Consider the following 24,890-nt stretch of genomic DNA (forward strand, 5'->3'; position numbering starts at 1 on the left):
ACGGGTGGATGAGAACTGGTGGAAAGATATGTGTACCCATACGCTGCCCCTACCTCTCAAAGTGCTTCCCTTTCCCTCACCTGAGTTCCACACCAGCAGGCAGATCGGTATAAAACTGAATAGATGGGGTTCAAAATACCAGCTTTCTTCCTGATAAAAGCTACATTGGGACTCATGGCTTAGTATATAGCAAAAAGGGATCCTTCAAACTGAACCCCCAAACTGAACTTATCCACAGAGCCTCAGGCTGCTCTAATCAATCAGACACACCCCCAGCCTCCCACAACCCCCCTCAACGTCCTGTCCCTGTGCACTTGACCTTGGAAAAGCCAACAGAGACCTAGCCTTTCCAGGCACCATGAGCCCTGGGAGACCCAGCAAGGAGCCAGCTCACCCCTTCCACCAGAGTCTCTGCAGAAAGGAGGGAAGGTTAGGGAGTCCAGATGAGTCCCACTGATGGATGTCCCTTTCAGGGACATTGGAGCAGGGCCTGAGTGTTCCCACTCACATCCCAGGTTCTTCTGTGATTCCACATCCACAGAAGTGTGAAGGCTGTTATGTCCTTTCCCTAGTGGCCATTTTGGCTGCTGTCACCAAGCCTTCCTACCTTTGGGTTCCTAGGGACAAACCTCTGGTCCCCACAGGGGTCTCCTGAATTGGAGACTTGCTATGAAAGTCTGAACAGAAGCTGTTCCTGGGGACATTCACAGAGCCCGTCCCCTGGTGGGTCCTTTGCCCCATAGTCCCTCCTCAGCATGCTTCTCACACCTTCCAGGCCTCCAGGTCCAGCATTGGGCTACTTTGAGGACAGCACCCTGATGTCAGTGCTCCTCACAGCAGCAGCCACCCATAGATGTCCCCACCCCTGCCGGCCACTCAGTGACCTCTATTGCAGGTGCCCTATGCAGACCCACGGAAAAGCTGGCACATATATGCCAATACCCAGTATGGTGGTGGCCTTGGGACAGTCTGCTGCCCAGGGACAGAGAAGGAGAGAGACAAGGGACACTAGAAAAGGCTGGTGTCATCTGTGTTCCATGGAGGCCAGAAGCAGAGGACAGATGTGCTCAACACTGCCTCAGCTTCCAGTCCTGCTACCCCTGCAAGTGAGGGAGGGGGGGAGAGTGGGAGAGAGAGAGGGAAAGCGGGAGAGAGAGTGGGGGAGAGAGATCCAGGTGTGTGCTGCTCCTGGTATAGACACCTGGTCCATGGGTAAAGGAGTCTTTGTCAACAACCTGGAATCCCAGCCAGACTGCCATTTACCCCTTTGGGGGAAAGACAGAATATCCATGGAAACAGGATAGAAACCTCCTTCCCCTGGTGGTTTCAAATGTAATGAAGTCTTCTGGGTCACTTCTCAGGCTTTGTGGAATGATGATTCACATCTGAAGGAGACATTGTGGACAGACAGGACTCTGAGGCAGAGGCTCCTCCTCCCCACGGGGCTCACCTGCCCATTGGCTTCCAGGTCCTGTAGGTTCCAACCTCCCTGTCCATCCAAGGGAAGCCGATGCTGCTCTGCACCCTGGTGACTGACTGCTTTTCAGGTGTCTCAGGACTGAATTTGGGAAATACACTTTAAACCCAGGCACCTGAGACGTTAACCAACGTCATCACCTTGGCTGTGGCCTTGCAGATTTCTCTCTTACCTTTGGCGGATTTCCAGGGACACTAAGCACACTTGCCCTGGTTTAGGATGCTGAGAATGTGGGCTCTCTCCAGTCCTGGGTTCCCACGCTGGCATCTTGCTGGGTCCAGGCTCTCCCACAGGAAGGGAGAAGATGTGAACTTTCCCTTTCCCTCTTTCGCCCCCCAGCCATGTCCGTGAGGGGAAGGGGCAAATAAGGAGTCCCCCCCCACCCCCATCCCCCGCCGTGCCCACCCCATTATACTGAGAAACCGTCTTAGACAAGTCAGGAAGCACGGGAGGACACATGGATGTTTCTGTGTCTTTGTGCCCACAAGTGGCCCCCTGGGGCCTGGCTCTGCTCCTCGGGGCCCTGATTGTCCCTCCTCGGCCTCCATTCCTGTTGTTCTGTGTCTTGGGGCCTAAGAATCATCGTGGAGCTTCAGGAAGGAAACAATGCCCGGCAACTCAGAGATACTTTCACTTCTCTTTTCCCCATTTGGGCGGAGCTCTCTGGGTGTGAGGCAATTCACAAACTTCCTGCTCTGGGCTCCCGCAGCCACCCTGAACCAGGCCACGGGACGGAGGGTTCAGAGGCCACACTTGAGGCCCAGGCAGGGCCCAGGTGGGCCAGAGGGGGAAGATGGCTGATGGAGAAAGCACCAGGTCAGTCTCAATCTCCTTCCCTCTCGCCTCTGTCTCTCTCTGGCCATGGACTGCTTCCTGTCTTTCTAAGGACCCTGAACTTGGGACACTAAACTAAATCTCTACTTGAGACCTGGTTTATAAGAATGCTGGCTTGTAATATACTAAGGGCAGGAAGGGGTAATGAGGAAATGAGGTGTTGATCCAGCTTTCCACCACACATATGACTTTCTTTCTTTCTTTTTGTTTTTGGTCACCCGGCTCAGCTGGAGGCCTGTCTGAAGTCCCGGTCCTTTATGAGGCTTGTGACAGGGATTTGCTGTCTCCTCATGACCTCTGAACTTTCTCCTTTCCCTCCGGCCTCCTCTCCCTTCGTGACTCACCGCAAAGAAGGTTGTTGAGAAGATATGCAGATCAGAGTCAACACCTGACTTACGCTCAAACGTGGGGTGCTGTGGGCTCACACCTATCCTTTGGAGAGGCCTCCTTCGGGCCCTGCTCCTCTCTGGCTGGGTCCCCGTCCTAAAAGGAGGAGAAAGGCTCCAGAGCACCCAAGAGAAGTGCAGGCTCAGGGGTTTGATCTTGACTATGATTTTCTGTTCTGGAATGGATTGTGTCTCTGACCCAAAAAAAGGGGGGAGGGTGTGTAGTGGGCGAAAATCCTATCTTTTTCTCTAGTAATGGGTCAGAAATAATATTACTTAATATTTTAATCATTTTATTATTTACTACAAGAGAAATGCATTATACATTCTCGTTCATAAGATTTTAAACAAAAAGTGGAAGTATGTCAAGAGCAAGAGCCCCGTTTCCCACCTACCCCACTGCAACTTCCAGTTGGGTCCTATTAAGTGTTTCCTGAAGAGCCTTTCAGATCTTTTTCTGTGCATTTCTATATATAGCTTCTTTGCCTAAATATGCATATTGTGACTTGCCTTTTTAATAAATGGGATTATATTGTATATCCCATTTTGCATTTTTCATTTTCTCTTATTTTAAGAGTGAAAATCCTAGCAATCACCTTCGTATAGATACACTCCATTCTTTTTAAGAGCTCTATGCTGTTCCATAGAATCGATATATCGTAAGTCTTAAACCATCCTCCCCAGCCCCCACTGATGGACATTTAGGTCATATTCAGTTGTTCGCTTTACCAACAAGCTATAATAAGAATCACCTATTTCCTTATATTTTTGCACATTTACAAGTATTCGTCTCATGTCAACAACCAAAAAAGTGGAATTGTGGAAGCAAAGGTTACTAATATTTACTTGTTTATATATCCTGCCAGATGGTCTTTCTAAGTAGCTGAGCCAATATCAAATGAGAGAAATCCTCTCCCCACACCCAAACTTTGCAAAGGTGGTGGATAAAAGTTACATCTTGATTTACTGTGCATGTTCCTGATTCCACAGGAGGCTGGACAGTGTTTTTTGGCCATTTGCCTCTTCCATAAATTGCTGGTTCATTTATTGTCCAGTGTTACTCAGTTGACATGATTGTCGTTTCTTTAACGAGAAAGGAGAATTTGCTAAATATTCTGAGAGTTATAAATACACTCTCCTTGTCTTTGAACTTTGTTTATGATGACTCGATCTTATTAAAGCTTAAAATTTACAGTGTAGAATTTTTATGCTATTGATTTCATAAGCTAGATGCGCCCTCTGTTATAAATAATTCATGTAAGGGGGAAAAGTTACGATGAATTCTGTGCTTGGTGTTCAGCCACAGCTCCTGAGCTCTTAAGATGGCGGATTCAAGTCTATCCCCAGTACTGATGGCAATGATTCCATCCTGATCCTAATCCCAAAGGGAAAGTTTTTATCACTGCATGTTATGGACGATGTTTGCTGTAGATTTCTTTTATAAAAAGGTTTTATAAAAGATCTAACAGATTAAAGAAATTTTAGGTTGGTATCTAATACTTTCAACATGGGAGGTGTTTGTAGCTGGCCCTGTTTTCTGTTGTTTCTGCTGTTTCTCACTCATACTTTTTTTTAAAACAAGCTTTTAATTGTGGAATAATTTTACATTTACAGAGAAGTTGCAGAGAGAGTACAAAGCTTTTACATTCTGCACACCCAGATTCATTTCCTGTGACATTATCCCTCTGACATGACTGTGGCACATTTTTCAAAACTGAAAAACCAGTATTGGTAACATCACTGTGAATTAAACTCTGGACTTTTTTTTTTTTTTTCAGTTTCATCGGCTTTTCTATTAATAAACATTTATACACTGTTCTACGATCCAATCTAGGACGCCACTCACTTCTGGTGTGTCAGTTTCTCAGTCTCTCCTTTTCTTTCACGACCTTGACAGTTTGAAGAGTACTGGTCAGGCGTTCTGTAGACTGCTTTTTTTTTTTTTTTAATTTTTAAAAAAATTTTTCTATAAACATATAATGTATTTTTATATCCCCAGGGGTACAGGTCTGTGAATCGCCAGGTTTACACCCTTCACAGCACTCAGCATAGCACATATCCTCCCCAATATACATAACCCCATCCCCCTCTCCCAAACCCCCTCCTCCCAGCAACCCTCAGTTTGTTATGTGAGATTAAGGGTCACTTATGGTTTGTCTCCCTCCCTATCCCATCTTGTTTCATTCATTATTCTCTCCTACCCCCTTAACCCCCCATGTTGCATCTCCACTTCCTCATATCAGGGAGATCATATGATAGTTGTCTTTCTCTGATTGACTTATTTTGCTAAGCATGATACCCTCTAGTTCCATCCACATCGTCACCAATGGCAAGATTTCATTTCTTTTGATGGCTGCATAGTATTCCATTGTGTATATATACCACATCTTCTTTATCCATTCGTCTGTTGATGGACACCTAGGTTCTTTCCATAGTTTGGCTATTGTAGACATTGCTGCTACAAACATTTGGGTGCACGTGCCCCTTTGGATCACTACGTTTATATCTTTAGGGTAAATACCCAGTAGTGCAATTGCTGGGTCGTAGGGCAGTTTTATTTTCAACTTTTTGAGGAATCTCCAAGCTGTTTTCCAGAGTGGTTGCACCAGCTTGCATTCCCATCAACAGTGTAGGAGGGTTCCCCTTTCTCTGCATCCTTGCCAACATCTGTCATTTCCTGACTTGTTAATTTTAGCCATTGTGACTGGTGTGAGGTGATATCTCGTTGTGGTTTTGATTTGTATTTCCCTTTTTCATGTGTCTGTTGGCCATCTGGATGTCTTCTTTGCAGAAATGTGTAGACTTCTTTTTAATTTGCATTCATCTGGATGATTTTCTCAGGATTAGCCTGGGCCGATGGGTTTTCTGAGAGTGTACCAAGGAGGTGAAGTGCCCTCCTCATCACATCACATCAGGGGATATATGCCAACCTGACTTATCACCAGAGAAGTTGACCTTCATCATTGAATGAAGGTGGTGTTTGCCAGGCTTCTCCACTAAAAAGTTACCATTTTCCACTTCCCACAAAGAAAAGGGAAACATAATGTTCTGTTCACAAAGGTTTTTTTGCTCAGTGTCTTTGTGTACTAGCACTGTATTGGGGAAATTATTTTTAGGTAAAATCAAGGACTGCAATGAAGGTACGACTTTGGAAAGAGTTTTGGTTTGCCACATTCAGGTGCCTCCAGGAACTCCTTAACACAGGTCTGGGTCTGAGAGCACCTGGGGGAAGCCACGTTTTTCCAGAGCTGCCCGCTGCACTCCATTCTCACTGGGAAGATGTGGTGGTGGTGGCCGGGACTCCTGCTGGACCCTCCACCTTGTGTGGACTCCAGACTTCACTTCTGTCCCCCTCACCCCTTAAAGTTGTCAAACCTGAGGTTCTGATTCCCTTGAATCAGCATTCCATCAAGTCAAAAGTGGCTCTGTGCCTGCTTCCGTCTCTGGTTTCTCCTTTTGACTTGACTTTTGCCTGCTAATGCCTTACCATAGTTCCATCTCTTCAGTAACTTTTTTAATTTTTTTTTCAACTTTCACAGTTTTTCCAACAGAAAGCTATATTGCCTTGTGGGAGTTGGGGGAGATTTTTTCATCCTGCCCCACCACACCAGCAATGTACACTCATGGATTGACTAGTTGATTAACTGTCATTTTTCAAAGTTTATTGCTTGAGGTTTGGTTCTGGTTCCTGAATTTGTCCTATGAATGCTTTTAAGATTTTTCTCTCAGCACTTATACTGTAGTAAGTCTAGATTTGTTTGTTTCTTTAAATATTTAAATTTTGTTTTTTTGTTTTGTGTTTATCCTTTTTGGGGTCTCTAGACTTTCTTAAATTTGCAAGTTGGTGTCTTTTTTTTTTTTTTTAGATTTTATTTATTTATTTGACAGAGAGAGATCATAAGTAGGCAGAGAGGCAGGCAGAGAGAGAGGAGGAAGCAGGCTCCCTGCTGAGCAGAGAGCCCGATGCGGGACTCAATCCCAGAACCCTGAGATCATGACCTGAGCTGAAGGCAGCGGCTTAACCCACTGAGCCACCCAGGCAAGTTGGTGTCTTTTGTTTTGTCTTTTTGTTTATTGGGTTCTGTTTTTTGTTTTAAATGAAGTATAATTGGCATATAATATTATATTGGTTTTAGGTGTACAGCATAGTGATTTGACATGTATATACATTATGAAACCACTGCCAGAGTAAATTTAGTTACCACCTGTAACCATACAAAATTATTAGATTATTATTGACTGTATTCTCTGTGCTATACTCTACATCCCCTTGGCTTTTTTATTTTTATTTTTAATTTTTTAAGATTTTATTTATTTATTTGACAGAGAGAGATCATAAGTAGGCAGAGAGGCAGGCAGAGAGAGAGGGGGAAGTAGGCTCCCTGCTGAGCAGAGAGCCTGATGCGGGACTTGATTCCAGGACCCTGAGATCATGACCTGAGCCGAAAGCAGAGGCTTAACCCACTGAGCCACTCAGGTGCCCCTACCTCCCCTTGGCTTATTTATTTTATAACTGGGAGTGTGTACCTCTTAATCCCCTTCACCTGCTTTACCTAGTCCCCCCACCTACCTCCTCTTGGGCAATCATCAGTTTGTTCCCTGTATTTATGAGTCTGTTTCTGTTTTGTCGTGTTTATTCATTTGTTTATTTTTTTAGATTCCACATGTAAGTGAAATCATACAGTACTTGTCTTTCTCTGACTTATTTTACTTAATGTCATACCCTCTAGGTCCATCCATGTCATTGAAAATGACAAAGATTTCCTTCTTTTTTATGGCTGAGTAATATTCCATTATATAATATATATTACGGAATCTTCCTTAGCCATTCCTCTATTGATGGAAACTTAGATTGTTTTCATATCTTGGCTTTCTAAACAATTCTGCAGTGAACATGAGGGTGCACATATCTTTTTGAATTAGCATTTTCATTTTCTTCAGATAAATATCCAGATGTAGAATTCCTGGCTCACACAGTATTTCTGTTTTTAATCTTTTGAGGATCCTCCATACCATTTTTCATAGTGGCTGTACTAATTTACATTTCTACCAACAGTGCATTAAATATTTCTTTTTCTCCACATCCTCACCAACACTTGTTATTTCTTGTCTTTTTGATTCTTGCCATTCTGACAGGTGTGAGGTGACATCTCATGGTTTGGATTTGCACTTACCTGATCATCAGTGATGTTGAGCATCTTCTCTGTCTGTTGGCCATCTGTATGTCTTCTTTGGGAAAATGTCTATTCAGGTCCTCCTTCCATTTTTTAATTGGATTGCTTATTTTTTTGGTGTTGAGTTGTAGCAGTTCTTTATGTTTTAGATACTAACCTCTTGTGAATAGATCATTTGCAAATATCTTCTCCCTTCCACCAGGTTGCCTTTTGTAAATGGTTTCTTTCACTGTACAAAAGCTTTTTAGTTTCAGGTGTTTTCAATTGTTTAGTTTTGCTTTTGTTGCCCTTGCATAAAGAGATACAAATATATATATATATATATATATATATATATATATATATATATAATCTCATTAAGATCATTTGGGGCACCTGGCTGGCTCAGTTGGTAGATTATGTAACTCTTGATCTCGGGGTCATTAGTTCAAGCCACATGTTGGTCATAGAGCTTACTTTAAAAAAATATTGTTGAGACCAATGTCCAAGAGTTTACTACCTATTTTTCTCTTAGGAGTCTTATCTTTTAGGTCTTACATTTAGGACTTTAATCCAGTTTTAGTTTATTTGTGTGTATGGTGTAAGATAGTGTCCAGTTTCATTCTTTTGCATGTAGCTGTTCAGTTTTCCTAGCCTCACTAATTGAAGATACTGTCTTTTCCCCCATTGTATATTCTTGCCTCCTTTATCATAGATTATTTGGCTGTATAAATGTGGGTTTTTTGGGGGGGTCTCTCTATTCTGTCCCACTGATCTTTCTGTCTATTTTTGTGCTAGTACCATCCTGTTTTGATTATCATATTGTTGTAGTATAGCATGAAATCTGGGATTGTCATGCCTCCAGCTTTGTTATTCTTCCTCAAGTTTGCTCTGGCTACTTGGGATCTTTTGTGTTTCCATACAAATTTCTGGATTATTTGTTTTAGTTTGTGAAGAATATTGTTGGTATTTTGATAGGAATTATATTGCTTTCAGTAGTATGGAAATTTTAACATTAATTTGTTTTGATCCATGACCCTAGTGTATCTGTCCACTTATTTGTGTCATCTTTAATTTCTTTCATCAGTGTCTTACAGTTTTCAGAGTACAAGTCTTTGACCTCCTTGTTTAAATTTATTCCTAGGTATTTTGTTATTTTGGGTGCTATTGTAAATAGCATTTTCTTAATTTCTCTTTCTGTTAGTTTGTTATTCACGTATAGAAAATGCAACATATTTCTGTATTTTAATTTTATATCCTGCAAGTTTACCATATTTGTTTATTAGATCTAACAGGTTTTTTGGTGGAGTCTTTAGGGTTTTCTATATATAGTATCACATCTTCTGCAAACAGTGACAGTTTTATTTCTTTACTAATTCAGATGCTTTTTATTTCTTTTTCTTGTCTGATTGCTATAGTTAGGACTTCCAGTACTATGTTGAAAACAAGTAGCAAGGTAGGGGACATCCTTACCTTGTTTATGATCTTAGAGGAAAAGCTTTTAACATTTCACTGTTGAGCATGGTGTTAGTTGTTGGTACGTCCTTTATGCCCTTTATTATGTTCAGATATGTTCCCTCTAACCCTACTTTGTTGAGAGTTTTTATCATAAATGAGTATTGAGTTTGATCTAATAGTTTTCCTGCATCTGTTGAGATGATCATAAGACTTGTGTCCTTCATTTTATTTAAGTTTGTATCATATTGATTGTTTTACTGATATTGAACCACCTTGTATCCTTGAAATAAGTCCCATGTGATCATGGTGTATGATCATTTTAATGCATGCTGAATTTGGTTTGCTAATTATTGAGGACTTTCATTTATCTGGTATTTATAGCAAAAATAAAGTAGTCTTAAAATGATGGAGGGTGTGGCACCTGGGTGGCTCAATGGGTTAAAGCCTCTGCCTTCAGCTCAGGTCATGATCCCAGAGTCCTGAGATCAAGTCCCGCATTAGGCTCTTTGCTCAGCAGGGAGACTGCTTCCCCCTCTCTCTCTGCCTGCCTCTCTACCTGTTTGTGATCTCTGTCTGTCAAATAAATAAATAATATCTTTTTAAAAAATGATTTAGGGTGATTTGAAAATTTATAAAATTGTATTGGAATGGTTTATTTAATATGGATATTATCTGTTCTTTGAAGGGTTGCTGGAAATTGTCTATAAAACTATTTGAAACTGATATTGTAGTGGGGGAGGCAGCAGGGTTAGGATTGGTCTTGAAATACATTATACATACCTATTACTTTTATTTCTATTTAGTTCTCATGTTGAGGCTCAGTTTTGATGATTCGTATTTTCCTAAAAAGTAGCCATTTTTCCTAGATTGTCATATTTATTGGTAGAAAATTATACAAGGATTTCTTTTGTAAAGTTTTAACCTTTTCTTTAACTGCAGTTTTAATCTTTCCTTAACTCATTTTCTTTCCTCCCAGCATTGTTTATTTATGTCTTTTCTTTTGTTCTCTTGATCAAACTTTGCATTTTGTTGTCTCTTCAAAGAATCACCTATTGATTGTTATCAATCCATTATTTTTATCTTTTGTCTGAAATTTAATTAAATCCTACTGTTCTTTATTATATTTTTGTATTTTTTTCCTTTCTTCATTTTTATCTTCAGTTGGGGGTTACCTTTACATCTTTTCTTAATACTTTGATTTAAAATTTAATTTACTTTTCAATGTTTCTTGTTTTCTAATAAATACATTTTAAGCCATGAATTGGTGCCACTTTGGGTATATCTGGTTTTTATATGTCTGTGGTTTTATATGTTTTCATTAAAGTTTGTTTCTTACTCTTCTGTAATTTCTATTTTGATTTACTTTTTAAACGAAGGACTGTTTGGGGGCACCTGGGTGGCCCAGTGGGTTAAGCCTCTGCCTTCAGCTTAAGTCATGATCCCAGGATCCTGGGATCGAGTCCCGCATCAGGCTCACTGCTCAGCAGGGAGCTTGCTTCCACCCCTCTCACTCTGCCTGCCTCTCTGCCCACTTGTGATCTGTGCCTGTCATATAAATAAATAAAATCTTAAACAACAACAACAATAAGAACTAAGGACTGTTTGGAAGGAGTTTTGAAAATTTCTCAGTGAATAGGATTGAAGGAGATCTTTCTTTGTCCTGGTTGTTTGTTCTGGTCTTATCAAATATGGTTAGAAAAAGTGTTCCTTAAGATTTTCTTTCATTTCATAGTCAATTGTTAATTTCTTGTGGCCTAATACATGTGATTTTGCAGCTTCTCCATATTTGAAGAGTAATATAATATAGTGATTCATCGTGTGCTATTTAATGCTGGCCAGGAGGGAGGATAGGAGCTCAGGGGGTATTTAGAAAGTTTGGGGAGGGGTGTTCTGAATCCTAGCTCTGCCACTATCTAGCTATAAAATATGTCCTCTCAGTATTTTATTTTTATTTTTAAAAAATTTTTATTTTTGGGGGCGCCTGGGTGGCTCAGTGGATTAAGCCGCTCCCTTCGGCTCAGGTCATGATCTCAGTGTCCTGGGATTGAGCCCCGCATCGGGCTCTCTGCTCAGCGGGGAGCCTGCTTCCCCTTCTCTCTCTGCCTAACTCTCTGCCTGCTTGTGATCTCTCTCTGTCAAATAAATAAATAAAATCTTTAAAAAAATTTATTTTTTATTAACATGTAATGTATTCCCCTCAGTATTTTAAAGACATTTTCTTATAGATCATGACTTCTACAATATGGTCTGGTGAAGTGTATATTTTATCAGTATGAAATAACCTACATTATTTGTAAGGCTTTTCAACATAACTTCTATTTGCTTCTAATTTTAGGTTTTTTCGCAAAACACTCTTTGCATTTGCTTAGTGTGTCTTTTCCAGTCCCTTTATTTTCAGTCTTCTTGACTGAAGAAGTTTTATTTTTTTATATACCCCTCATAAATAGAATATAATGTATACAAAAACTAACCCAAATGAATTAAAGACTTGAATGTAAGACCTGAAACCATAAAAGTCCTAGAAGAAAACATAGTTGATAAACTACTTGATAATGGTCTTGGTGTTGAATTTTGTATTTGATCCAAAAGCAAAAGCAACAAAAGCAAAAATAAACAAGTGGAATACATCAAATTAAAAAGCTTCTGCATAGCAACAGAAGGCATCAATCAACAAAACGAGAAGGTAACCTAATGAATAAGAGAAAATATTTGCAAATCATATGTTCAATATGGGGTTAATGTCTAAAATATATAAAGAATTCAACTCACTAGCAAAAAGCTAATCTGATTTACAAATTGGCAGGGCCTCTAAATAGACATTTTCCCAAAAATGACCAATAGGTGGCCCACAAACTCATGAAAAGATGCTCAACACCACTAATTATCAGGGAAATGCAAATCCAAACCTCAATGAGCTATCACATCACACCTTTCAGAATGGCTAGTACCAAAAAGTCAAGAAGTAACAAGTGTTGGTGAGGATGTGGAGAAAAGGGAACCCTCATACACTATGAATGGGAAAGTAAATTGGCACAGCCACTCTGGGAAACAGTATAGAGTTTCCTCAAAAAGTTGAAAGTAGAGCTACCCTATGAACCAGAAATTGCACTACTGGGTATTTACCCTAAAGATACAAATGTAGTGATCTGAAGGGGCACATGCACACCAATGTTTATAGCAGCAATGTTCATAATAGCTAAATTATGGAAAGAGCCTAGATGTCCATCAACAGATGAATGGATAAAGAAGAGGTGGGGGGCACCTGGGTGGCTCAGTGGGTTAAAGCCTCTGCCTTCAGCTCGGGTCATGATCCCGGGGTCCTGGGATCGAGCCCCACATTGGGGTCTCTGCTAGGTGGGGAGCCTGCTTCTCTTCCTCTCCCTCTCCCTACTTGTGATCTCTCTCTCTCTCAAATAAATAAAAATCTTTAAAATAAAAAAAGAAAAAGAAAGAAGAGGTGGTGTGTGCGTGTGTGTGTGTGTACACATATGAATACTATGCAGCCATCAAAAAATTAAATCTTGCCATTTGCAATGACGTGGATGGAACTAGAGGGTCTTATGCTAAGCGAAATAAGTCAATCAGAGAAAGACAATTATATGATCTCACTGATATGAGGAATTTGAGAAACAAGACAGAGGATCATTGGGAGGGAAAAATGAAACAAGATGAAACCAAAGAGGGAGACAAACCATAACAGACTTAATCTCAGGAAACAAACTGAGGGTTTCTGGAGAAGAGAGGGGTGGGAGGGATGGACACTGGGGAGGGTATGTGCTATGGTGAGTGCTGTGAATTGTGTAAGACTGATGAATCATAGACCTGTACCCCTGAAACAAATAATACATTATATGTTAATGAAATAAAAAATAACCACTATAATTGATAATAAAAAACAATTTAGGGATATACTTATGTGCTTTTTCCCTCCTTTTTGTCTGTTGATGTACTAAATTATCTAAGGAGATATCCTAATGTTGAACCATCTCTACTCATTTCATTATTTAACTTTTTCTTCCTCTTTTTTTCCTTGCTATGATGGTTTCATGTTTTTTAGGCTAAATTTTTTTATTATTGATCTTTTTATTAATTGAACATAATTAACATACAATATTATATTCATTTCAGGTGTACAGGGTACTGATTCAACAATTCTATATATTATTCAGTGTTCGTCAGGATAAGTATAATCATGTGTCACCATACAACATTATTACAATATTACTCACTGTATCCCCTTTGCTGTATTTTTCCTCTCTGTGACTTATTTATTTTATAACTGGAACTTTGTATCTTTTAATAACTGTTACCTATTTCACCCATTCCATCACCTGGACCTCCCCTCTGGCAACCACTAGTTTGTTCTCTGAATTTAAAAGTCTGATTTTGGGTTTTTTTTGTTTGTTTGTTTTGTTTTGTTTTTTAGATTCCATTTGTAAGTGAAATCATATGGTACTTGTCTTTTTCTGTCTGACTTCTTTAATTTAGCATAATATCTCATCATGAGATCATAGCAAGATCTCATTCTTTTAATAATTAAAAATAAAATACCAAATGATTGAGTAATTCTACTACTGAGTATTTACCAAAAGAAAAAAAACCACTAATTCAAAAAGATAAATGCATCCCTGTGTTTATTGCATTATTTACAACTATCAAGATGTGGAAGCAGCCCAAGTGCCCATTGATAGATGAATGGATAAAGAAGATATGGTGTATATATACAATGGAATATTACTCCTCCTCTATTTTGGAAATAGTCTCTAACCACAAGGTCTATATTATCTTTGATCCAACACAGTACTTGTTGTTTTCTTTTGTAAACTCTCTGTTTGGTTTATTTTCTTTAACCTATAGCCTGTTCAGCATCCACTTATTATAATTTATTGAGATTTCTTTTGTGGCCAAGATTATGATCCAGATTGTACATATTTCATGGACATTGGGGGAAATGGTGTGTGCCTTATTTTTATGTCACAAGAGTAAATGATAAATTATTCTTGCTTATTTATCCAGAGCCTGTGCATTTTTTAAGGATTTTATTTATTTGTTTATTTATTTAATTTTTTAAAAAGATTTTATTTATTTATTTGACAGACAGAGATCACAGGTAGGCAGAGAGGCAGGCAGAGAGAGAGGAGGAAGCAGGATCCCCGCCCAGCAGAGTCTGATGTGGGGCTCGATCCCAGGATCCCAGGACCTGAGCCAAAGGCAGAGGCTTTAACCCACTGAGCCACCCAGGCACCCCAAGGATTTTATTTATTTATTATGAGAAAGAGAGATGGAGGGATGGGGCAGAGGGAGAAGGAGAGATAAAATCTCAAGCAGACTCTCTTGTGAGCACAGAGACCTACCCAGGGCTCAGTCCCACCACTCTGAGATGACCTGAGCCAAAATCAAGAGTCAGATGTTTAATTGACTGAGCCACCCAGGGGGTCCCAGAGTGTGTATATTTTGATCATTTTTTTAATATGTGAAGTGTTAAAAATTAGAGGTGAAGTGTTTTCAACATCCATAGAACATTGGTTCCATTATCTGTTTCTTGATTTTTGCTTTGATATGGTTATGAATAACCTTATTTTTTGTTTTGGTTACATTTGAAATATCAAAATTTGCATATATTTGATTTTAACAAATTTTATGTCTCTGTCTAGCAGTTTTAGAGTGGAGTCTTTCGGGTTTTCCACATAAAGTATTGTATCATCTGCAAAGAGTGTGAGTTTGACTTCTTCTTTGGTGATTTGGATGCCTTTTATTTCTTTTTGTTGTTGATTGCTGAGGCTAGGACTTTTAGTACTATGTTGAATAGCAGTGGTGATATTGGATATCCCTGCCACTTCCTGACTATAGAGGAAAAAGTTTCAGTTTTTTCCCATTGAGAATGATATTCACTGTCGGTTTTTCATGGATAGCTTTGATGATATTGAGGTATGTACCCTCTTTGCCTACACTGTGAAGATTTTTGATCAAGAAAAGATGCTGTACTTTGTCAAATGCTTTTTTAGCATCTATTGAGAGTATCATATGGTTCTTTTTCTTTCTTTTAGTAATGTATTGTATCACACTGATTGATTTGCAGATGTTGAACCAATCTTGCAGCCCAGGAATAAATCCCACTTGGTCGTGGTGAATAATTCTTTTAATGTACTGTTGGATCCTACTGGCCTAGTATTTTGGTGAGAATTTTTGCATCCATGTTCATCAAGGATATTGGTCTGTAATTCTTTTTGATGGGGTCTTTTTCTGGTTTTAGGATCAAGGTAATGCTGGCCTCATGAAATGAGTTTGGAAGTTTTCCTTCCATTTCTATTTTTTGGGACAGTTTCAGGAGAATAAGTATTAATTCTTCTTTAAATGTTTGGTAGAATTCCCCTGGGAAGCCGTCTGGCCCTGGGCTCTTGTTTGTTGGGAGATTTTTGATGACTGCTTCAATCTCCTTACTGGTTATGGGTCTGTTCAGGTTTTCTATTTCTTCCTGGTTCAGTTGTGGTAGTTTATATGTCTCTAGGAATGCATCCATCTCTTCCAGATTGTCAAATTTGCTGGCCTATAATTGCTCATAATATGGTCTTACTGTTTGCATTTCTTTGGTGTTGGTTGTGATCTCTCCACTTTCATTCATGATTTTATTTATTTGAGTCCTTTCTCTTTTCTTTTTGATAAGTCTGGCCAGGGGCTTATCAATCTTATTAATTCTTTCAAAGAACCAGCTCCTAGTTTCATTGATTTGTTCCACTGTTCTCTTGGTTTCTATTTCATTGATTTCTGCTCTGATCTTTATTATTTCTCTTCTCCTGCTGGGTTTAGGCTTTCTTTGCTGTTCTTTCTCCAGCCCCTTTAGGTGTAGGGTTAGGTTGTGTATTTGAGACCTTTCTTGTTTCTTGAGAAAGGCTTGTACTGCTATATACTTTCCTTCAGGACTGCCTTTGCTGTGTCCCAAAGATTTTGAACAGTTGTTTTCATTTTCATTTGTTCCCATGAATTTTTTCAATTCTTCTTTAATTTCCTGGTTGACTCATTCATTCTTCAGTAGGATGTTCTTTAGTCTCCACGTATTTGAGTTTTTTCCAACTTTCCTCTTGTGATTGAGTCCAGTTTCAGAACATTGTGGTCTAAAAATATTCAGAGAATGATCCCAATCTTTTGGTACTGGTTGAGACCTGATTTGTGACCCAGGATGTGATCTATTCTGGAGAATGTTCCATGTGCACTCGAGAAGAATGTTTATTCTGTTGCTTTGGGATGGAATGCTCTATATATATCTGTGATGTCCATCTGGTCCAGTGTGTCATTTAAAGCCTTTATTTCCTTGTTGATCTTTTGCTTAGATGATCTGTGCATTTCAGTAAAGGGGGTGTAGTAGAGACTATTGTTGTATTATTGTTGATGTGTTTCTTTGATTTTGTTAGTAATTAGTTTATAAAATTGGCTGCTCCCATGTTAGGGGCATAGATACTTAAAATTGTTAGATCTTCTTGTTGGACAGACCCTTTAAGTATGATATAGCGTCCTTCCTCATTTCTTATTATAGTCTTTGGCTTAAAATATAAATTTATCTGATATGAGGATTGCCACCCCAGCTTTCTTTTGATGTCCATTAGCATGGTAATTTGCTTTCCATCCCATCACTTTAAATCTGGTGGTGGCTTTGGGTCTAAAATGAGTTTCTTGTAGACAGCATATCAGTTGGTCTTGTCTTTTTATCTATTTTGATATCCTGTGTCTTTTGATTGGGTCATTTAGCCCATTTACATTCAGGGTAACTATTGAAAGATATGAATTTAGTGCCATTGTATTGCCTGTAAGGTGACTGTTACTGTACATTGTCTCTGTTCCTTTCTGCTCTGTTACTTTTAGGATCTCTCTTTGCTTAGAGGATGCTTTTCAATATTTCCTGTAGGGTTGGTTTTGTGTTTGCAAATTATTTTAGTTTTTGTTTGTCTTGGAAGTTTTTTTTAATCTTTCCTGTTTTCAATGATAGCCTAGCTGGATATAGTATTCTTGGCTGCATATTTTTCTCATTTAGTGCTCTGAACATATCCTGCCAGTCCTTTCTGGCCTGCCAGGTCTCTGTGGATAGGTCTGCTGCCAATCTATATTTCTACCATTGTATGTGACAGACCTCTTGTCCCAAGTTGCTTTCAGGGTTTTCTGTCATTGAGACTTGTAAGTTTTACTATTAGATGATGGGGTGTGGACCTATTTTTATTGATTTTGAGGGGGCTTCTCTGTGCCTCTTGGATTTTGATGCTTGTTCCCTTCGCCAAATTAGGGAAATTCTCTGCTATAATTTACTCCAATATACCTTGCCCCCTCTCTTTCTTCGTCTTCTGGGATCCCAATTATTCTAATATTGTTTCATCTTATGGTATCACTTACCTCTCAAATACTCCCCTCATAGTCCAGTAGTTGTTTGTCTCTCTTTTGCTCAGCTTTTTTTTTTTTTTAAGATTTTATTTATTTGTTTATTTATTTGAGAGAGAGAGAAAAAAAAAGGAACATGAGAGGGGAGAAGGTCAGAGGAAGAAGCAGACTCCCCATGGAGCTGAGAGTCCAATACAGGACTGGATCCTGGGACTCTGGGATCATGACCTGAGCCAAAGGCAGTTGCCCAACCAAATGAGCCACCCAGGCATCCTTCCTCAGCTTCTTTATTCTCCATCACTTGGTCTTCTCTATCACTAATTCTCTCTTCTGCCTTATTTATCCTAGCAGTAAGAGCCTCCATTATTTATTGCATCTCATTAAAAGACTTTTAAAATTTCACCTTGGTTAAATTTTAGTTCTTTTATTTCTCCAGAAAGGATTTCATTTCTCCAGCAAGGGATTCTCTAATATCTTCCATGCTTTTTTTCAAGCCCAGCTAGTACCTTAATAATCATCATTCTGAACTCTCGTTCTTACATATTACTAATGTCCATATTGATTAGGTCCCTAGCCATCAGTACTGCCTCTTGTTCTGTGTGTGTGTGTGTGTGTGTGTGTGGTGAGTTCTTCCATCTTGTCATTTTATCCAGATGAGAATGGATGAATGAGAGAACAGAATACTAAAAGGGTAGTAATGAACCCAGAAAAATATACACTACCCAAATCAGAAGAGACCTGAAAGGGGAGAAGAAAGGGGGAAAAAAGAATATATATATTAGACTGGTGAATAGAACAGAGTCACACAGTTGATTTGGGGTATATTTTCATCTGTTAGAAGAAACTACCTCCCAAAATTTTAAAGAAAGAAAAACCGATTTATATACAAAAGTAAGGGTAAACACGATGAAGGGATGGAATATGACTGTAAAGATGAAAATTTAAAAAGATTCTAAAAAAGGAATTGATAAGAAGTTGGTTTGAAAAAAGAAAAAAAAGAGGAAAGAATGTGATCAGGCTGGAGACTAGAACAAAGCCATGTGCTAGGTTTAGGGTATGTTTTGATCTATTTTGAAGAAATTGTATCTCAAAATTTTAAAGAAAAAAACCCCTATATGTATACAAAAAATAAGGTTAAATGCAATGACAGGATAAAATACGACTGTAACAATGAAAATTTTAAAAGTATTGCGTGGAAGCACTGGGTATGGTGCATAAACAAAGAATCATGGAGCACTGAAAAAATTAAATTGAATTAAAAATAAGAAATTATAAGATTTTTAAAAAGATATTGATAAGATAGAATAGTTAAAAACTTTAAAATAATAAGGAGGAAAAGTTAACAAATAGAATATGAAAAAAATAAAATTTAAAAGTTTTAACTTTGAAAGACCAAATGATCATGGGGAAAAAAGCCATGAATTCTATGTGTTGTTTTCCCCTAGCTCTGGAGTTCTGCAGTTCTCATTGATTTGTGAACTTGGACTTGGCTGGATGTTCTTGCTGATCTGGGCAAGGAACCTGTTGCAGTGATTCTGAAATGTCTTTGCCCAAGGCAGAACTGCCCTGTCCTTGCCAGGGGCCAGGCTAAGCAATCTGCTTGGGTTCACTCTCTGGCGCTTTTGCTCCCTGAACACTTTCCATACAGCTTTGGAAGATGGAAATGAAAATGGTGGCCTCCCAATCTCCAGTCCGGAGGAGCTGAGAGCTCAGGGCCCCACTCCTCAATATGCCCTCAGAGAAAAGCAGTCAGTCCCTCCTGTCTCCCAGGTCTCTGGCCACACTCTGTGCTCACCCAGCCTGTGACCAAGCATTTCTGTCTCTGGGCATGGCCCTGTTTGGAGTCTCCAAACCCAGCAGATTCCTGCCATGCACTCCCACACCACTCCTCCCCTAGGAGGAAGAAGGGGGTCTTTCTGGATTTGCCCCTTGTGAGGTCCCTGCTTAAAGAGCAGTGGCCCGACTGTGCCTCAGATCATGGTTTAAGGTAACCCTGAGCTGAGAGCGCACTCCTTGGCTCTGTCTCTGGAGCCCGTTTCCCCACTCCGATCCCTGGCAGGTTTGCCACACTCAGACATCCCTGGTCTTTCTATGACCCATGGGTCCTGAGACCAAACTGTCCCCATGAGGGCTCCACCCCCACTTAGCCTCTGGAGTGATGTCCCTCAGTGGAGCAGACTTCTAAAAGTTCTGATTTTGTGCTCCGCTCCTCTCTCACTTGCTGGGAGGTGGCCCCTCCCTCTGAGGTCTATCTTTCTGTCGCCTCAGATTCACTTCTCCATGTGTCCTACCTTTCAGAAAGCAGTTAATTTTCTTTTCCTAGAATTGCTGCTCTTCTGTTCTATCTCCTGTTGAGTTTGTAGGTGTTCAGAATGGTTTGATAACTATATAGCTGAACTCCTGGGATATTTTTGACTCCTATTCCTCCACCATTTTGCTCCTTTCTTCCCTTTTCCAGTTTCTTAAGTGGAGAAACATAGATTATTGATTTTAGATCTTTCCTCTTTTCTAATATTTGCATTTAATGAATGCATTTCTCTCTGATCACTGCTTTTTCTGCATCCCACAGTTTTTTTTTAAAGAGAAATATAGAGAGTGTGGACATGCATGCACAAGTGAGTGGGGTGGGGGAAGGGACAGGGAGAGAGAGAATCTTAAGCTGGCTCCTTACCCAGCACAGAGTCTGATATGGGGCTCAATCCCACAACCCTGAGATCATGACATGAGCTGAAATCAAGAGTTGATGCTTAAATGAGCCACCTAGGTGCCCCTTCATCCAACAAATTTTGATAAGTTGTATGATCATTTTTATTCAGTTCAAAATATTTCTAAATTTTTCTTGAGACCTCTTCTTTGACCCAGACATTATTTAGAAGTGTATTTTTAAATCTCCAAGTATTGGGCATTTTCTACCTCTTTCTGTTATTGATTTGTAGTTTAATTTCCTGATGTCTGAAAATATACTTTTTATGATTTATATTCTTTTAAATTTGTTCAGATGTGTTTTATGGCCTACAGTGTGGTCTGTCTTAGTGAGGGTTGTTATTCCCTGTAATCCATTGAGAAATATGTGTATTCTTCTGTTGGATGTAGTATTCTAAAAATGTCAAATAGATAAAGTTGATTGATAGTGATGTTCAGGCCAACTGCATTCTCCACCTGCTTGATCTATTAATCAACCTTATTGCTTCTCCACCTGCTTGATCTATTAATTACTACAAAAAGGCTTTTCATATATCCAATTGTAGTAACAGACTTGTCTATTTCTATTACTGTTTATCAACTTTTACCTTCCGTAATTTGATGCTGTGTGTTTAGGTAGATGTATGTCATGGGTTATTAAGTCTTCTTGGAAAACTGAACGTTTATTGTACAAAATACCCTCTTTCTCCTTGAACATTTTTCTTGCTCTAAAGTTTTTTTTGTGTAGAAATAATGTGACTACTCCATCTTTTTTGTATGTTTGTTTTGTTAGTGTTAGCATAAATCTCTTTCTTATTTAGATTCTTAACCTGAATCTTTATATTTTGCAGTTTTTTTCTTGGTGATGGTATGTAGTTGGGTCTTGTTTCTGCAGTCACTTTGGCAATCTCTGCTTTTTTTTTTCCTATTTTTTTAAAATTTAAATTCCAGATAGTTAACATATAATGTTTCAGGTATAGAATTTAGTGATTCATCACATATATAGTACCCAAGGCTCATCACAATAAGTGTCACCTATTTAACCCATCCCTCTGCCCACCTTCCCTATGTTAATCATCAGTTTGTTCTCTGTAGTTAAGAATCTGTTTCTTGGTTTTCCTCTTTTTCCCCCCTCCCTATGTTCATTTGTTTTGTTTCTTAGATTCCACATATGAGTGAAATCATATGGTATTTATCATTTTTTGACTGATGTATTTCACTTAATGTAACACCCATCCACATCATTTGAAATGACAAGGTTTCTTTCCTTCTAATGGCTGAGTAATATTCCACTGTATGTACGTGTGTGTGTATATATATATATACACATATATACATATATGTGTGTGTATACATATTTATTTATTTGTTTATCACACCTTCTTTATCTGTTCATCAGTTGATGGATATTTGGGTTCTTTCCATAATTTGGCTGTTATTGAAAATGCTGCTATAAACATAATGGTGCATGTACCCCGTCAAAAAAGTATTTTTGTATTCTTTGGGTAAATACCTAATAGTGCAATTGCTGGATTGTAGGGTAGTTCTATCTTTGACTTTTTGAGGAACCCCCATACTGTTTCCCAGACTGGATGCATAAATCTGCATTCCAACCAACAGTGCAAGTGTTCCTCTTACTCCACATCCTGGCCAGCACCTGTTGTATCCTGTGTTGTTAATTTTAGCATTCTGACAGGTGTGAGGTGATATCTCATTGTGGTTTGGTTTGTATTTCCCTGATGATGAGTGATATTGAACATCTTTTCATGTGTCTGCTTGGCCATCTGTATGTCTTCTTGGAAAAATGTCTATTCATGTTTTCTGCCCATTTTTTAACTGGATTATTTGGGTTTTGGGTGTTGATTTTTAAAAGTTCTTTATCAATTTTGGATACCAACCCTTTATCAGATGTCACTGACAAATATCTTTTCCCATTCTGTAGGCTGCCTTTTTGTTTAGTTTATTGTTTCCTTCACTGTGCAGAGATTTTATTTTGATAAATTCTCAATTGTTTATTTTTGCTTTTGTTTCCCTTGCCTCAGGAGACATATTTAGCAAGAAGTTGCCATGGCTAATGTCAAAGAGGTTACTGCCTATGTTTTCCTCTAGGATTTTAATGGTTTCCTGTCTCATATTTAGGTCTTTAATCCATTTTCAATTTGGTGTGTGTGGTGTAAGAGAGTGGTTCAGCTTCATTCTTTTGCATGTTGCTATCCAGCTTTTTCAAGACTATTTGTTGAAGGGACTCTTTCCCATTGGACATTCTTTTCTGCCTTGTCAAAGATTAATTGACCATATAGATGTGGGTTCATTTATGGGTTTTCTATTCTGTTCTGTTGACCCATGTGTCTGTTTCTGTGTCAGTACCATACTGTTTTGATCACTACAGCTTTGTAATATAATTTGAAGTTCAGAATTGTAATGCCTCCAGCTTTGGTTTTCTTTTTCAACATTACTTTGGCTATTTGGAGTATACAAATTTTATAATTGTTTGTTCTAGCTCTGTGAAAAATGTTGTTTGTATTTTGATAGGGATTGCATTAGATGTGTAGGTTGCTTTGGGTAATACAGACATTCTAACAACAATTGTTCTTCTAATCTGTGAGTGTGGAATGTTTTTCCACTTTGTGTCCTCTTCAGTTTCCTTCATCAGTGTTTTATAGTTTTCACAGTATAGATCTTTTACTTCTTTGGTAAGCTTTATTGCTAGGTATCTTATTGTTTTGGCACAATAGTAAATTAGTCTGATTCTCTGATTTATCTTTCCACTGCTTCATTATTGGTGTAGAAAAATCAACAAACAGATTTCTGTATGTTGATTTTGTATCTTGTGACTTTACTGAATTCACGTATCAGTTCTAGCAATTTTTAGTGGAGTCATTTAGGTTTTCTATGGAGTATTATATCATCTGCAAATAGTGAAAGTTTGACTTTTTCCTTGCCAATTTGGATGCATTTTATTACTTTTTGTTGTTTGATTGCTGTGGCTAGGACTTCCAGTACTATGTTAAGTAACAGTGGTGAGAGTAGACATTCCTTTTTCCTGACTATAGAAGGAAATCTCTCAGTTTTTCCCCATTGAGAATGATATTAGCTATAGGGGTTTATTTTGTATATGACCTTTATTATATCAAGGTTTGTTCCCTCTAATCCTACTTTGTTGAGGGTTTTTGTTATGAATGGATGTTATACTTTGTCAGATGCTTTTTCTCCACCTATATGAAAGGATCATATGGATGTTACCCTTTCTTTTATTAATGTGGTGTATCACACTGATTGATTTGCAAATATTGAACCACACTTGCAAGCCAGTATTAATCCCATTTGATCATGGTGAATGATTCTTTTAATATACTGTTAAATTAAATTTGCTAGTATTTTATTGAGAATATTTGCATCCATGTTCATCAGGGGTATTGACCTGTAGCTCTTTTTTAATGGAGTCTTTTCTGGGTTTGGGATCTTCATGATGCTGGTTTTATGAAATGAATTTGAAACTTTTCCTTCTATTCCTATCTTTTTTGAATAGTTGGAGAAGAATAGGTATTAACAATTTTCTAAATGTTTAGTAGAATTCACCTGTGATGCCATCTGGCCCTGGACTTTTGTTTGTTGGGAGATTTTTTTCCCCCAATTTATTTATTTTCAGAAAAGCAAATAAGTCAAGCAGAGAAAGACAACTATCATATGATCTCCCTGTTGGGAGATTTTTGATTGCTGATTCAATTTCTTTGTTGGTTATCAATCTGTTCAAGTTTTCTATTTCTTCCTGTTTTAGTTTTGATAGTTTATGTTTCTAGGAATTTACCAATTTCTTCCAGATTGCCCTATGTGTTGGTATATAGTTTTTCATAATATTCTCTTACAATTGTTTGCTTTTCTGTGGTGCTGGTTGTTATTTGGCCTCTCTTGTTTGTGATTTTATTTGTGTCCTTCCTCTTTTCTTTTTCATAAGTCTAGTTAAGAGTTTATCAATTTTACTAATTTTTTGAAAGAACCATCTCCTGGTTTCATTAATCTGTTCTATTGTTTGTTTGTTTAGTTTCTATCTAATTATTTCTGTTCTAATCCTTATTATTTCCCTTCTGCAGCTGGCCATAGGCTTTGTTTGTTATTTTTTTTTTTCATTTTAAACAAGAAGTTTATTTAAACAACAAGATGCTTGACTTGAAGGGAAAACTATCTAGGATTCATTTCTTTTAGAGTAATTTATCCCTACTTAAAGACAGATTGCCCTACATGTAACAGCTACGTACAAAAAAGTTATAAAATTGTCCTTGGTTTTACAATGATAAATGAAAAACATTAAAATTCTCCAATCGAACAAGGTATGCAAGGGTTTTTATGTTGTTCTTTTTTTTTGTTAAACAGTGAGAGCAAAATAACTTACTGGAATATAAAGATAAGAGCCGACTGATCATGCCACTAATGGAGAGGGGGGGATTTTCACAGAAGCAGTATTTTCCCCCATCCCATCTCCATTTGATGTCGATCAAAACATACCATTGGCCATTTAGTTAAAAAAATGCAATATGC

General features: G+C 38.4%; 1 protein-coding gene across 16 annotated transcripts in view; it reads left to right on the forward strand.

Moving 5' to 3' along the window:
* Positions 1-2,157: 2,157 nt before the first annotated feature.
* The window catches only part of SP100 (SP100 nuclear antigen), a 101,649-nt gene continuing 78,916 nt past the window's right edge, over positions 2,158-24,890 (forward strand). For 12 of the 16 annotated variants that reach the window (XM_044241799.1, XM_044241800.1, XM_044241801.1 and 9 more), the window contains exon 1: positions 2,158-2,293. In XM_044241799.1, the coding sequence (XP_044097734.1) occupies positions 2,271-2,293 (23 nt within the window). In that variant the 5' untranslated portion in view covers positions 2,158-2,270. The remainder of the gene's footprint in view (positions 2,294-24,890) is intronic. The other 4 variants (XM_044241813.1, XM_044241814.1, XM_044241816.1 and 1 more) reach the window with 1 other exon arrangement.

The sequence above is a fragment of the Neovison vison genome, chromosome 3, assembly GCF_020171115.1.
Source record: "Neovison vison isolate M4711 chromosome 3, ASM_NN_V1, whole genome shotgun sequence".
NCBI lineage: Eukaryota > Metazoa > Chordata > Mammalia > Carnivora > Mustelidae > Neogale > Neogale vison.